At 42.1% G+C, this 16,679-nt stretch overlaps 1 protein-coding gene across 2 annotated transcripts in view; it reads left to right on the top strand.

The window, feature by feature from the left end:
• The window catches only part of LOC126215081 (uncharacterized), a 39,188-nt gene extending 28,563 nt beyond the window's left edge, over window positions 1-10,625 (top strand). For both annotated transcript variants that reach the window (XM_049941729.1, XM_049941730.1), the window contains exon 7: window positions 7,220-10,625. In XM_049941729.1, coding sequence (XP_049797686.1) covers window positions 7,220-7,273 — 54 coding nt within the window. In that variant the 3' untranslated portion in view covers window positions 7,274-10,625. The remainder of the gene's footprint in view (window positions 1-7,219) is intronic.
• The last annotated feature ends 6,054 nt before the right edge of the window (window positions 10,626-16,679 follow it).

Below are 16,679 nucleotides of genomic sequence, written 5' to 3'. Positions count from 1 at the left end.
ATGTGCAGCTTTCTGCTGTACAAGCAAATCTAACGGACAAAGTCTCATTATTACAAGTAGTCCATCTGTTGGAGAGGTACCAAAGTCACCTATCGATCTGAGTAAGATATCCCTCTGGACACATCTTATGGCCACGGAGGGCCTCACATTGCACAGTCTGTGTGTCCGTGCACTGGCCCGTACCCCACAATTGAGAGTAACAAACTCCTGTGGTATAATCTTAAGACTCGAGGTACCGGATGAAATTTTTGTTGTCCAATCCTGATTAACTTATTGAGCACACAGTCGCCTTTGCACTGATGCACTCACTGTGGGGGCCAAAGTGCCATTCCCGGTCCAGGATTACCCCGAGATACCTGCAAATCGTTGATTCTTTTAGATGGGTTTCTGTTTAGGCTCCCTTTCAATATTACGTATTCCGTTTTGTTTGGTGCAACACTCAGCTTAGACTTCCTGCACCATTCTGAGATTGTTTCTATTGCAAGTCTGCATCTCTGCTCCAGTTGGAGCCTGCTATTGCCTCGCACCGGGACGAGAAGGTCATCAGCGTAGGCGACGGCCCCGACACGCGTGCGTCATCCCCCAGAGATCTGAGACCGGCTCCATTTTTATATCCCGAAACACGGGGCCACACACCGAGCCCTGCGGGCATCCGTTCGTGACGTTCTTAGAGACGGCTGTCTCGTGAGTCGTCATCCGAGCCACCCTGTTTCTACAGTAGTCCCTCAATCGATCGTACGGTGGCCGAGGACACTGCACCTCCCGTAAGTGGGAGAACAGTGCGGGGTACCACAGATTGTCGAAGGCTCCCGATATGTCCACCGTAATTCCGATTACGTAGCTGCAGGTTGACGAAGCGACAAATTCGGTCGATTTCCCTCGACGGAACCCGAACTGCCATTCGTGCGTTCCGTGCAGCTCCCTGTGACTCCGCAGTCTTGCACAGAGCAATTTCTCGAGAACTTTACCTAGGGTGTCCAGTAGACATATTGGTCTGTATGACGGGTTCGACAAGATCCTCGTCCAACAGCATTTTTCCATCAATTTGGAAACCTTCCAGTCTCCTAACATCTGTTGTATAGCTGTGCGAGTACTGGCGCCAGCTTAGGTGACCGTCTGCAGAACTTCCGCCGGAATCCCGTCCGGTCCCGGAGACTTCCTCTTCTTCGACGTCGAAATTATATCGGCGACTTCTTCTGTTGAGGATGTAGGTTATACCGGAGTGTCGTTAATGTACGGTTCTTCCGTTTCTCTTCTTATTTCAGCCCGATCTGGTGAATCCCCGTCGGGGTGATCATCTGGAAGTAATGTTTCAATTAATTCTTCCGTTGTTTCTCGCCTGCTCTCGGTAAATGTCCGATCGAGTCTTCTTATTGACGACAGTATCGTCGGTGCTCCAGTTTTGAATCTCGCTAGTTTATATGGAGTATCCCGAGGGTTATTGGAGAGCTGATCTTGTACAAAACGTTGCCAATTTCCTCTCTAACTTGTTGTAGCCTGCCTTTATATCGCTTCCGGAGATTCCGGTATATGTTTAGTCCGTAGGCACGGTCTGCGGCGTTCGGTGTCCTTTGGTACCTCTTCCTTGCTCTGCGCACTTATCTGCGGAGCACAGTTAGCTCTCGAGACCGTGGGGCCGGGTGGACACCCACGACCTCTCTCCCTAGGCACTGCAATTGAGATCACACGATTTAATGCTCGTACTACCGAGTCGGTGCCAGTGTTTACATCCAGATCGACCTCATCCGGCCCAAAAATAACACTGTTGAAGGTATTTACAAGAAAAGGGGGAAGAAAAACATAACAGCTGGAAAGAATCTACCTGCTTGTCGCAAGTGTTGCCAGTATCTTGCTGCTTTTTTCCAATATGTAGAAGCCAATTTCTGTTGTTGTGTGCCCAAAATTAACAATGTAATCCGTCTGGACTGTTACACAGCACAAATGTATGTATTCCAAATCTGCTTTATTTGGATGGAATATACTGTTAGAAAGGTAATTACCCTTAAAAAGAAATAGGCTTTTGTCAGTGTACAGATTTGGATACAGATGAAACGTACTTAAGAGTATTGTCCGCATCCTGTTAGCAGATACTAATACTGATAACGTGTCTCCCCTTCTGGCACAGCTGTGGTGGGGTAAAGACAAGCATTTTCAGACCAACCAAAGACTGCACCAGGGCTTAATATCACTCAAAACTGGAGTGCTAGAGATGTGTCTTGGTCAGTAGTCGCAAATTTTCATAGGGGCTATAAGGAGACAAGTAGCAGTGATGGAACAAAAGTCCTCCGATCCAGTTTCTGCCCACTTCGACAATCGAGGATCTAGTGTTTGTGGTCCACTTGCATTGGTGTAAATAAAATCTATTTTGTCTGCAACAAAATTAATCAAATCTTCAGTTACAAATGTCAGAAAAATTTTAGAATGCATGTGCCTTGTTCTAATCTTCTCTCATCTTGAAGCTGATCTGTCTTAACGTATGCCCAAGTGGACAAAAATAGTTTTCTTCCAGACAGATATGTTGCTAGTGCGTGCTCGTATTTTGCACTCACTTAAGATTTCGAAGAATTTTCATCTTCACCTACCGTCATCCTCACCGAGCTGATTCTCCTGCCTACATGGAGCACAGGTAACACCGCCACAGAATGTATTGTGAGTTTTCTACTCTTTAGCTTTGCCCTTTATGCCTTGCATTTTCATTTTGGGAATGACAGTTTCTAACAACTGGAGTGTGATTCGTCTTCTTTTATATTTCTTTAGAGATGTGTTATACATTTTTTAACTACATTTTACTGAATTTCGGCTTCAGATTGATTGCTGAATTGGGAGAGAGATGTATTGGAGCACTTTTTACTCCATGAAGTTTCTGCATTTCTACACAAATATTTCTTGCAAAGGTGTCATTTTGACTGCTGTCTTCCAGAGCTTCAGTCACTGGTTTGCTTTTTACTTTCAAAATCCTTTGGACTATCAGTGACTATATAGTTGTTGCTATCAGAGTTTTCACCTTTAAGAGAATTTTGAAAATACCATATTTTCCTGATATAAGCCGAGGCTTTTTTCCGTATTCGCCATTCAAAACATACAGGGTCATCTTTTATTTGCAGATTAAACTATTGCTGCTGAGGTCACCTTCTTTACGTTGTTCAGTAGAATGTATAGAGGTCGTCTTACATTTCGAGATGAGGCTTTGCACACTGAGGTCACACCCGATTTATTTTGAAGAATTCAGAAAGGCACAGCTCGGCAAATGATACTCGCATTCCGACAGGCTCGAAGTTTCCCAATATGCAGTATTGACATTGCTCAAACGGTCACGTGACATTGACTCGCACAGAGCCAGTGCGAGAGGTACGTGAAAAACTGTGAAGTAGCCACTACAACAGTTGATTGCTCTTCTTAGGATTTGACAATTTTGCGAAACACGGGAGGAAATAGCATTAAATTCTACCATCTTACAAATTTTTGTTGTATTTGAACAGATTTGCAATAAACGTTCTCATATTTATGGATACTATACACAAACATTAGTGTAGCTTTTAATGTAAAGGTCACATTCAAAAACGGAAATGTTGTCCTTCAAAAAACTTTAATTAATTCAGAACCCAGACCAATATTTTTTTTTGTTTATGAGAGACTTTAATAATTTAGTAAGTGGATGGCAAATGGGAAGTTCGGTCACTGTTAACATATTAGAATACTGGTTGAAAATGTTACCAGCTTTTAATCAGCTAGAATGTGGTGACATTCGGTTGAAACAAAAAGGAAAATTAATCCAGAATGAAATGTCTAACAAAGTAAATAAATCATATTAGAATAAATTACAGCAACAAGACCATTTGTAGACATAGTAGCAATAGACATCACTAGAACATGGGACAAGGTTCGAGAATGGGACTGAATCGTAATTGCAATCTTCTGTTTATGAATTAGTTGGTGTTGTTACATATGACCTGCACAGTATAGGATACTGAGTCTCTTTGTCACAGCTGCTTAAGCTCAGCCCTACGAAAGGGTTGGAGAGGTTACAGTACTAACAGATTGGCTGAAAGCCAGGATGGGTGCGGGGAGGGGAATGAACAGCAAATTTTGCCGTGTTGCCAACTGTGGGAATCTATATCAAGTATTTTGGTTATTTATGAATATCTACCATGTTTAAACTGCAGTTTGCCTGAATCAGTTTGTAGTCATGATTGAACTGACATAAAATTGGACAAATACTTAACAATAGTATACAGTTCTCAGGGTGTATACGTGGACAAGGAAAAAAATTCCCGGATTTCCCGGTTAAAAATACACTTTCTCCCGGGTGAAAATACACTTTTTCCGTGTTAAGTGACAGTATACTCTTCCTCGACACTGTAAAACTCATCAATTCTTTGAATTCTTCCTTTGCAACTTAAGGTTTTTTTTTTTTTCTCGTTCATGTTTTGTTGCTGCAGTATTATTCTGCAATAGCGGGATACAGTAATATCGTTTGTTAGAGTATTGGTTCTTACCAGTCAAAACCACAAAAATTTAGCTGCAAACTAACTGATAACGTGTCTCCCTTTCTGGCACAACTGTGGTGGGGTAAAGACAAGCATTTTCCAGACCAACCAAAGACTGCACCAGGGCTTAATATCACTCAAAACTGGAGTATTTTCCCAGTTTTCTCCCGGATGAAAAAATTCCTGGGTTTTTCCCGGATCTCCCGGTTGTCCCGGGTCGTATACACCCTGAGTTCTGCAGGAGACGGTAAGTCTTTTCATGTGTTTTTTGCTGCAACGTTATTGATGCTAGCTGTGACGTATGATGGAATGAAAGGGGGGGGGGGGGGGGGGGGAGGTCAGCTAGTTCTACACAGCCAGCGAGAGAGCATTGGGCAGGTGATATGTTTGAAAGTCATTGTAACATTCTCATGTCATTGTAGAAGTGAAATCTGATATGTATTCAGAAAAAACAGCTGTGTTCTCAGGTCCCATCATTACTACCACTTGAGAAATAGCAGCATACGAGAGGGGGGGGACCCAAAAATAACCAGAATTTCTTTCTAGAAAACATATATACTTTATTGTTTTCAAATACAACCTTAATCTCCTTCGAAGTACTCTCTGTTAGCGTTAATACCCTTGTCCAGACATTCATTCCAGTGTTAGAAGCACCTTTTAAATTCTTCCTCTTTGATACCTGCTAGCACTTTCATGACATTGCATTTTACGTCTTCCACATCCGCAAAACGCTTCCCTCTCAAGTCTCTTTTCATCCTCGGGAATAGGAAGGAGTCCGAGGGTGCTAAATCCAGCAAATAGGGGGCGCATGGGTCAAGGTAGTCATCTTCGTTGATGCCAAAAACTGGTGAAAGCTGAGAGCCTCCTTCATTTTGAGACAGGCTTGAATGCGACGATCCCTTTGATCTGTGGTAAGAAGCTTCGGCACGTCTTCGCATCCCCAAATCGACGGTCGAGATGCGCTGAATTGAGCTCCAGGACAACCCGGACAAGTTCTCGAGTTGGTCGATTGTCCTGCGTCGATCTTCACTGATGAGATCACGGATTTTGTCGATGTTGTCTTCGCTTTGAGCAGTTGAAGGTCAACCGGAATGGGGCTGATCTTCAACCACCATTTCTCCCTTTTTGAACCAAGAAAACCATTCGTACACTTGTGTTTTACCAAGAGCACGGTCTTTGTAGGCTGTCTGAATCATCGAAACAGTTTCTGCTGCATTCTTGCCGAGCAAGAAACAAAACTTCACTGCCACACGTTGTTCGTAAGAACTAGCTATTTCCTCGTGTCGTGTCTGCACTGTACGCACACTCAAAGAACTGCCAAAGAAACCACACTTCTCACTGTTGGGTGACGCCATGTGGCAGAATGACTCGGCAGAGCTCCTACTACAACTCTTTGGTGGCACAACCTGCTACTACAAGTACACGATGTGCAGCATTACGATTCCGGTTACTTTTGGGTACCTCCTCGTATGTGGAAGAAAGAGCCAAATATTTGTGACAACAAAGGTAAAAATTTTACAACTGTGCTATTAAGATGATGACTGTGAAAACAGAGATGCCACAGCCTACAGAGTTAGTAAGCAAAAAAGTTGGGAAAGAGAATGGTCCATACATTAACTAAATCATTGCGTTTTGCTTAATTTGTTTCTTCTAGTATTATCAAAATTGTTTCTTCTGGTATTATCAAAATGTAGAAAATCATAAATGGCATAAGTTTACAGTATCTGTAATAATGTCAATAAATCAGTTTGTAATTTTGATTAGTAAAAATATGTTAAAAATAAGTTTTTCTCAAGGAGCCTCTTAAAAAAGGGGTGGTCACCTTATATTCAGGGTCGTCTTATACTCGGGTAAATACAGTAGAGGGATTTTCTGATTCCTCCTCCATTTGAGCCGCCATTCATTGCTACAGATTATTGTCTCAGTTTACGTGTGGAGCTCGCATCCAGGCAACCACAGCTTCGGCTCGACCAAGTGGCACGTTTACTGGGGCTGTCGGGTCGGACCGATCTGCCGCAGACAGCTGAAATACAAACGACACGTAGGAAAACTGTAACCCCACTTTTCTGCACAGTTTGTTATCACTGTACCGTATTCTTTAAATGTCGTATTTATGTAACAATCAGTGATTTCAAACACGACAAAAATCCTCGTGTTAGGAATCCATAGTTGTGCACTTTGGCTAAATATGTAATTAGTTTTTGGACCACTCAGGGAAACCATGTTTCTGGCCAAAATTCTGAATAACAACAGTGTGAACCGTAACTGTTTAAATGTGTCACATTTCAGTGACCCAACAGTGTACTGTTTATTGAGTAAATGCCAGTTCAAGACAAATTTTGCTGAACATTGATTCATTATTTATGAAAAGATTTACCATGCACATTAGAATAATAACAGGCTAAAATATTACAATGTCCACTTAAGAACTACATAAGAACCAAACGGCTTTATACACACCATTCTGAAATTCAGCTCAGATATTTTAATAAAAGTTATGTTTCAAAGGAGTTTCTGTAAAACATCTAGCTGCAGCCTACCACTATGCAGGGTGTCCACAATGATGAAAGCAACGCCATTCTCTCTCTCTCTCTCTCTCTCTCTCTCTCTCTCTCTCTCTCTCTCTGCGTGTGTGTGTGTGTGTGTGTGTGTGTGTGTGTGTGTGTGTGTGTTTGTTTGTTTGTTTGTTTGTTTTTCCCCCACCTGACATGGAATTCCTCGTACTGTTTCAGATCCTTACAGACTACTCGTCAATGAAGCTGTTCCCGCACTCCCTGATTTTGTGATGCCGCAGTCTGTCACGAGTGCTGTGCTGTTCTCCGCTCCTCACCTGCTAGCCCAGCCTGCGATGTGGATTCGGGACGGTCACCGTAGTCCCTCCCGCTCCAGAGAAGCCGAGCGGCGATATACCGAAAGTCACGACGGTGCCGAAGTGTGAACCCTTTCTCGGCTCCTGTTCAATTTTTCCCCTGTCCCTGCTACAGCTTCCTTGTCGGAGCTGTGGGTACCGGACCTGCGAATTCTACCCCTGCGGTCCCCCTGTGCTAGCTCGACGAATGTTTCGCTTCTGAGAGGGCTTCTCCTATAGCTGTGCTGGCTGCCTTACTGACTTTGGTTTAGTTTTACCATTGTGAATTCTAGTGGAGAAAAAAATTGTTATACCTGTGAACATAATGTGATTATGTGGTGCTTATCTGCGAGATTAGTACAAGGCTACAAATTACTAGTCCCCCGCCCCTCCCACTATGTTGTGTCGCATTGAAAAACAATGCTAAAGTGGCGTTTCTGCGCTGTTGCAGTAAGTTTAAACTTTTGTTTTTACGTGCCTCTGTTAAAGGCGTAGCAATAAAATCTTTCATTCCCACCAGCTGAGTCTGTATCTTTCTAAGAATTGTTCCACAGGTGGTTCCCAAAGGTTAAATTGACAAATCACCCCAGATCTCTTAAAAGTAAGAATAATATAATGTTATATCCTTAATATACAAATGCGTATGTATTGTAAACATTGTTTGGTGATACTTAAGATGTTGTTTGCATAATGTGACTGTTATGTAATTGTAAACACATTTATTTCTTGCAAGTGAAGGAAAGACTGGCCGAATGGAACAATCTGCAAGTGTTCTATAGCTTTTTCCTTTGTCACTTTTTTGGTAGTAGATAAGATGAATGACTACTTGTTTCCCATGCAGGCCTTTAGATTTTTTGGAAATGGTTGCTTTTCTGGAAATTTTCATTTGGAACAGTTTACTATTTTGATCTGTGAGTTACATGTGTACGAATACCAGTGGTACAGTGTGTTCTTTCCATTTGTGTAGAAGTAACATCAATTTGTACTTCACGTGTACTTAGTTTCACGCTGTACTTCACTTCCAGCCGTGCAAAGGCTTTGGGAGTAGCGATAATGAGTATTAGTACAGCAAAAAATATGTAATATTTTCTTTCTTGAGCAAAGAAAAGAAAATGTTTCGTATTCTCTGTGGACAAAACTGTATCCACATGCAAAACTCTTTTGTTGTTTTGACCATTTTTATAATACTTTGTGTGCTGCAATAATGATTTGTAGAGTGGCTTGATGAAAAGAGATTTGATCCTTTTAGAAATTTATGGAATTGGATTTGAACTTTTTTGTGCAATTTTGTAGTTCTTTATAGAGCTCTAGAGAGCAGTCGACTTGCCTCGCCGAGGTCGTGTGTGGGATCACGTAACTGTTTTTGTACATTTCTGGAGACTTGGGAATCCTCCTCCAGAAATTCTTTCACAGCTGTGCAATATGAGTAGCATTCAAATTTTGAAGATCTTACAAGAATACAGAGGCTGTGAGTTTTGTGTAACCTTTTATGCCTTTCTTTCCTCTGTAGGTCAGAAACAGTCAAAAAAGATTAACTAGTCAAAGAAAAACTAAACATTCCATTGAAGCTCTGTATTATGGAGTAAGTCATAATTTTATTCACTTGTCTTAAGTTATTTGAAGATCAGTTGCTACTGTTGTTTGTAATTTGTAGAACTAACCTATTTACACTGAGCAAGTGGTCTAGAAAACACTGGAGCATGTTGTTGAAGGTGTCTGTTGGTTTACCTTGCTGCCTGTTATCAGGCTTCATTGGAGGTACATCAATGGGAAGTCATCGGTTGAATGTGAGTAATGGTAACAGCTCTGTTGAGGCGCAGAGTCGCCAATAGGCTAATAAACATTCTCTTTCTTGTTTCTGTTTGTATCAATGACTCGTCTATTTGTTGAATTTTTAACTTTACTCTTCATTATTTAGAGTTAACTGTAGACGTCATATGATTCGTATGCTAATTACTTTATACCTATTTAGTATCCTTAATCACATTTTGAAAGTTTTCATTCAGCGTTTTATTCAAATTTTCATCTCACTTGACTTTCTGTAGAGCTGAAGAGAGATTCTTTTTTGCCACCTGTTTCCCCACTCTTCCTGGTTTCATAATTTGCTGTTCTGCACCTACATTCTTATACACCATACTACTTTATCATTTGTCGAGTAAATAGCCCGATTTCTTAAAACGAGAGCACCGTCAGATGTCTGCCGTGAGCTGCTGTGTGGGCCGTGAGACTTCTTTTGTAGCATCTGCCACTGGAGTTAATTGAGCATTTCGTTTTGCTCTACCACTGATTTAATAAACTTGTGACAGAACATGCATTAATTTTATTTATTTTTTAAATCCTACCTGGTAAGGACCAAAAACTGACAAGGAATACTTCAAAACTAGAGAGGATTGAAGTTTTGTCAACTACATTATTTGTGGTTTGATTGCATTTCCATCAGATTAAAATCAGCCTGGTATCTGCTTTTCCTACAGTCAGTTTGTGTTATTAGTTCGTGTGTAATAATTGACCATAGTAGATGACCCTACAGAGGTAGTGTTGATATGAATGTTGATTATATATTGCACCCTAACAGCTTTGGCAAATGAATGATTTAATTTGAATCACTTTGATATAGTGTGAAAGTTTCAGACACCTTCATTGCTATGCTTCAGAATTATATTTATAGGTAATAATTTTATTATTATTGAAGTGTGCATTATTTTAATTTTCATATTGTCTTGAGCAATGATAATTAAGGGTATGTTTTGTTTGATAGTAACTCCTGATAAAGTGATTAGCAATTCGCTAAATTTTCCACTAGAAGTGCCGATATATTGACTGCTTGTTTTTGTAATGTGGCTGTATTTCTTTCTAAAGAGAGAACAAAAATAATATCAAATTTGCACTGTTTTGAAATTTGTTCTTGAAGCAGGAACCTTATGGAACTGTAAGAAAATATATGCATATATTTTTAAAGATATATCTGCAGTTGAATGCTTGGAATGCTGAAATGTATGCTATGTGGCTCATCTCTTTTATTATGAATTTACACTGTTAATACCATACTGAATGAGGAAGCTAGCTGCAAATGTACTTAAGAGAGCAATATTACATTTATAGATCTCTAGGTGTCATTGTGGTGCAGGGTTCTTTTCTAACTCAATATAATAGTATTATATTATAAATCAGTATTTGATACAATATTGTAACGAATTTATATATCACGAACAACTATGTATAAGGGTAACCGTGTAAGTTGGATCTTTTGTGATTTTCACGCATGCAATAAAAAATGTTTGCAGTTTCTCAAATAATACTTCTCAGTTAATGACTCAGTGCTGCGACTGCTAATTTTTAATTGTATGTGCACATACTTCACAGTAATGACATTGTTTCTGTAAAGTAAAATTAAATCTCAGCTATACAGAACAGAAATTAGTGGTGGCATGTAGATTGTTATGCCGTAATGTGCTGTTGGCCTTCAGCACAGGATTTTTACTGTTGTACGAGATACGATATATATAATTGTGAGATAGATGCATTGGTGACTGACTGTCAGTGGTGTTTTGCTTATACATTGCTAGAAAAATATTACTACAGGCTATTAGCGGTTTCCAATTCACTCGAGATTGATTGTTGCAACATAGTATACGGAGTACATGAAACGATTACATTTACAGATCAATAGCACAAGTGCTTCTGAAGTACTAGGGACTTACCCATGCTGAAACACCAGAAACACCAGCCTCCAAGGGCAACAACGAAGCTGCTTACTCTGGCATCCAGTCAATTGTACGAATGGCGGATGCTCTCCCGGGATATGTTACGCCACAGTTCCTCGACCTGTTCACTTAGTTCTGTAATAGTCGGTTGAAGAGTCACACGTGCTCGATCGGAGACGAGTCTGGAGATTGTATTGGCCAGCGAAGTTGTTGCACATCTTGCAGAGCACATTGAGTATCTGACTGGGCATTATCCTTTTGGAACAATACACCACTTTCCGGTGGGGGGAAACAGGTCTAACAATCTGCTGGATATACCGAGCACTGGTTAGCGTCTCCTCTAGAAATGCCGAATATGGACAAGAGTTGCAGCTTATTGCACCACACTACGCAAAAAAACCGTCACGAGTGTGCACGCAGAATCTGCTTTCGTCGCAGGAGGCCACGACGCACCGTTCCGTCTCCAAACTGATGCCCCTCTTATCTGTACTGTAGTATCTATAAAATCTGCCACTACTACCCTTACAGTAAGACCATCCTGGAAGGCAACTGTAGTGCAGTGACATACAGAACCTCATCTACGCGACCACTGATACGGCGTGTCCAATTTGTGTGGCATTTCTCCAAAAGGACCGTCCCACCACTCGGAAAGCCAGTCTGACCCTTTTAGAACTCTCAGTTGGCTGTAGGAAGGACGAGTGTATCTCTGTGGCACAGTTTCCTGCTCGCTTTACACGTTGCAACACACTCGAGCCTTCTGACCGTGAGCACGCTGTATTAAAGTGTAGACACAGATGGCACCCCGGCAGGTACTCCGAGGCGGTCTCTGTTGGCGGACACCGTTTGAACCGTTATCGGTACATCTACTATCCCCCCCAGGTGGTGCATCGTCATCAGATCAAAATTGACATTGCATTACCTGGCATTGCCAGGTCGGAATATATCACAATAGTGATGGCTTGAGGACCATTCTCCCTGCCAGTTAATGTAGATGTATATTCCATTAAACATACGATGTATATAATGCGTACTAAATTAATTAATAACTTACACGATACAATATTATAATTTAAATAAAACCGGTCAGAATCAATAGTTACTTAATAAGAAATTTAATTTTTCATGTAAGTACATATTTGTTTTTTAAACATTGGAATACCAACAATAGGAGGAATTCACTGTAAAGATGACACGTTTAGCCACAGACACACTATGGAAAGACAGTTACATATAAGCTTTCACCCAAAACCTTCCAGAGGAAATGTGCACACGTCACACGCGGGCAAGTAGACCACACCCCACAGGTGCACACATTCAGAAGCACGTGACCGCTATCTGTGGTTGCTTTTGTCAGAATGCAACTGAAATGTGTCAAATGGGTGCAACAGTCCAGAGAGAGGCTGGGAAGGGAGAGGGATGAAGAGAATCGGCACTGCCTGGCAGAGCGTGTTGGGATGAGGGCTGGCAGTACACGGTTGCCAGGCTCAGTGTGTAGCATTGTGAGGCTGTAGGGGGGGGGGGGGGGGGGGATAGGAGGCAGAAATAGTTGGGAGAAGGGTGTGGGGACAGCAAGTTTACCACAGGTTGAGGCCGGAATGACTTTGGGCGCAGATAATGGCTAACTCCCATCTGCACAATTTAGTAAAGCCGGTGGTGTCGAGGAGGATCCAGATGGCGCAGGTTGTGAAGCGACCATTGAAATCGAGTACGTTACACTCGGCTGCGTGTTGTCCCACTGGGCAGTCACCATCACTCGTTGCCACAGTTCCGGGAAGGTAATTCGTCCCGGTGGACAGCTGGATGTTTCGTGCCAATAAATAAAGTTGATCAACGATTGGAGCATAGTGGGTATATAATGTGTCTACTCTCGCAAGTGGCCCGGCATCTGACGGAGTAGGGTAAGACCGTAACAGGACCGGAAGAGGAAGTACTGTGTGGGTGGATTGGGCAGGTCTTGTACCTAGGATGTGATCCCTGTGGCAAGGGGTCGGGACTGAGAGCGGCATAGGAGTGGACTAAATGATGTGGAGGTCGAGTGGGCAACGGAACACCACTTTAGGAGGGGTGGGAACGATCTCGGGTAGGAAGTCCCTCATTTCAGGGCACGAGAATATCAGAGCCCTGACGAAGCACGTGGTTCAGTTGTCCCAGTCCAGGGTGGTGACAAAGGGAGCACTTCTTTGTAGTTGGTTTGTGGGGATGGTGGGAGATTTGTGCAGTGTGGGAAAGTGGCACAAGAAATCTGTCTGTGGATTAGGCCTGGTGGTTAGTGTCTTGTCTGTGAAGGCCTTTATGAGACCTTCAGCATACTGGGTAAGGGTGCTCCCATTACTGCAGATACATTGTCCACAGGTCAATAGGCTGTGGGAAGGATTTTTTCATGTGGAAAGGAAGACAGCTGTCGAAATGCAGATACTGTTGGTGGTTGAAGCTTTAATGTGGACAGAGGTACGGATGGAGCCATCAGCAAGGTGGCATATTGGCTCGAGGATGAGCAGGTGAAGCGGATCGGAGAGAAGGTGTTGAGGTTGTGAAGAAATGAGGATAGGGTGTCTTGGCCCTGATTCCAGATCATGAAGGTAGCATCAATGAACCTGTACCAGACCTGGGGTTTGGGAATTCTGGGATGTTAGGCAGGTTTCCTCTAAATGGTCTGGGTATTAGGATATAGTTAGTAAGGTGTATGAGAAATCAGGTAGTGGGTATGGAGCCTGAAGGACACTGGGAGAGGTAATTTTTAATAGCAGCAAGACTACAGGCACGAAGGATGTTGGTATACGGGAAGTGGCATTAACAGCAGTGACCCCTACTCATCACCACGAGCTTTTCTGAATTGTGCAAATGGCAGTTATCCTTAAAACACTTTCTTCGGTCCTTAATCACCCTGCCCTCAACCTACTGCCCCACACCTCTATCCTTTTGCCCTGTTACCCCCTCACAATTCACCTCCAGTCACTCCCCTCGTGCGCCACACTCTGCGAGTGCACCCACCAGTCTCTTCACCTTCTCTGCTCCTTTCCTTTCTGCACCACGTTTCCCCTCTTCTCTGTTCCCCACAGCCGCCCGATGCTGCGGCTGACAGCCCTCCCTTTCCACCTTGCGTGCTCTGCTTGGTAGTGCCGATTTCTCTGCCCGCACAGCTACCCTGCTATCTTTGCCCCATTCTGGAGTGTTTCTCCTGTTCGACGCAGTCCTGTTGCAGTCTGGCCAGAGTGGCCACAGCTAGTTGTTGTTGTGTGTGTGCGTGTGCATACGCACGCAATATTCTACAATGTTCAGATGATATTCTACGACATTCGGAGATGTCGGAAATTGAACAATTTTTTGGAAAATTTAGCCTTATAATTGTTCTGATTGATAGTGATGTTATAATTTTCAGCCACATGTGTCTTAAAAAGGTTTGGAACTTCCTGGAAAAATCCAGTTCAAAAGATACATTCGAGAAAATTCTGAATATATCCTTGTCCCTGATTGGCACACGAAACACCACTCAAAACGTTTTAGACACTAATTATAAGCATGTGTGAAAAAACAATTTGTGCCACCCACTTCCACCCTCCGCAACCAAATTCCCGTACTGACAGCGGGAGACCTAAGCCGATCTACAACAACAACCGCGAATGGGTGGCAGTGGAAGGTCACAGAGAAAAATGTGTCTTTATGTACCTACTTATCTTATACTGATAATATGTGTATGTTTTGGACAATAGTATCAGCTTATACAGTTTGAGTTTACATTGCGTCTGCACAAATTTGAATTTTCCCACTGGAGTGCTTTCGGTTAATGTATGTTCCAGTTGATTGGCATTCATATAATCGATAACCTACTGTAGTATATTTTTTCTGACAGGAGACTCCTAATTCTTCTGGCAATCCAGTGATTTGCATTCATCTTACTAATGTTTACTGCTTGTAACTTGCTTAGCATAAAATCTTGATACATGTGTGCAGAAACACCCTCCCCCCAACCCTGTAAATGAGTATGCCACAGCTATGGATCAATACTGATTACTTGAACAAATCAAATATGTCACATTGCTACCCTTTATTAAAAATGGCATGAATTCAATTTACATTGCTTATAAAAAGCAAACAACAAAATGTCACTTGTTAACTTTGAGCATGTGGTCTCTCCCCTCTACCCCTCCCCCCCCCCTTTGCCCCTTACACACACACACACACACACACACACACACACACACACACGAGTGAGTGAGCGAGTTCATAAAATGAAATGTACTAACACATCATCTACAGCTTCTTACAAGAAGTGCCAAACAAATATATAGAAACTTCATGCGAAGGGCTAGTAAGCTGTTTCACACTCGCACCAAATCTTATTGGTAATTACAATTGTGGTATTACTTGCCTCACCCCTGGTGAATAAAAAACAACTTCAATATTAATTGTTGCTTTTACATCAGGAAGAACGTTTAAGGGTATATTTAGTTTCACTTTTGTGAAGTTTATTACACACACAAAAAAATAAATCTCTGTTTTTCCTAACATAAATGTAACGTCCGCAGGAACTTTTCACCACTTTTGTTTCAATTGCAATTGCACAAAAATAAGAACAAAATTTAATTTTTTTGCTTCAGAAATTGGGTTGACAATTTCTGAATACATAATGTAAACAACATTTCAGCTCTCGAGCAGTTAAACTGTTGTCAGTTTTTTGTCAACTCAGCACATGCATAACAAACAAATAACAAAGTGAAATTGAATTTCATATTTGTCCTTTTCACATTTCTGCACAGTACTGGACACACGAAAACTACAGAAACACACAGTCCAGTCTCATTAATGTGACTACCGCCAGTGTTTGATGTCAACTTGCAATAACCACTTACAGACGGGTGGTGGTAGCATTAGCAGTGGGGGGTATATAGTGTGTGACAGGGTATGCAGGGAAACGGAGCAGTAGTCGTAATTTGGAAACTGAGCAAATTATCTGAGGTCCAAAAAGCACGATCGTCGTCTATCGGGCCGAGGGTGGAAGCATTTCTGAAATGGCGACGTTTGTGAAATGTTCACGTGCCACTGTGGTTAAAGTATACTGTGAATGGCAAAATAACGCTAAAAAAAACTGGTGCCAAGGCACTGTGGTGCACACGAGACACCTGGGGTGAATAACAGTTGCAGAGATTTGTACAGGCAAATAGACGGGCAACTGACTGCCCAATGAACTGAGGGGCTACCAATAGCGTCTCCTCGCTGCACGTGTGCCTCGGCACCGGGTGCCTGGCGCGTGCACCCGTGCTGACTGCTGTTCACTGAGGGTGAAGGCTGGATACCAGTAATGCGACTGGACATCCACTGAGTGGCAACAGGTGGCCTTTTTTAGACGAATCACGTTTCGTGATCCACTGGACAGATAGCTGCTGGCACAGCTGGGCACGAGACCGTTAATCTGTTTATTAATTAATGACTAAATTAACTTTTCAAGTAACAGATTTTCTTTTGCTTTTATAAAGGATTTCCATAACTTTTACTTTCAGGATTATTTGTAATAAACACAGACTATTTTATTCTGTAATGTTGTTCAGTAAATTCCTTGTCAAAACTGCCAATGATCTGGATTGTGGACCACTGCATAATTTCAGGTTTTTGTTACGTTTCAAAGAGTAAAATGTTTAAAGT

The sequence above is a fragment of the Schistocerca nitens genome, chromosome 12 (genome assembly GCF_023898315.1).
Source record: "Schistocerca nitens isolate TAMUIC-IGC-003100 chromosome 12, iqSchNite1.1, whole genome shotgun sequence".
Taxonomy (NCBI): domain Eukaryota; kingdom Metazoa; phylum Arthropoda; class Insecta; order Orthoptera; family Acrididae; genus Schistocerca; species Schistocerca nitens.
This window is presented reverse-complemented; position numbering and strand designations above follow the sequence as displayed.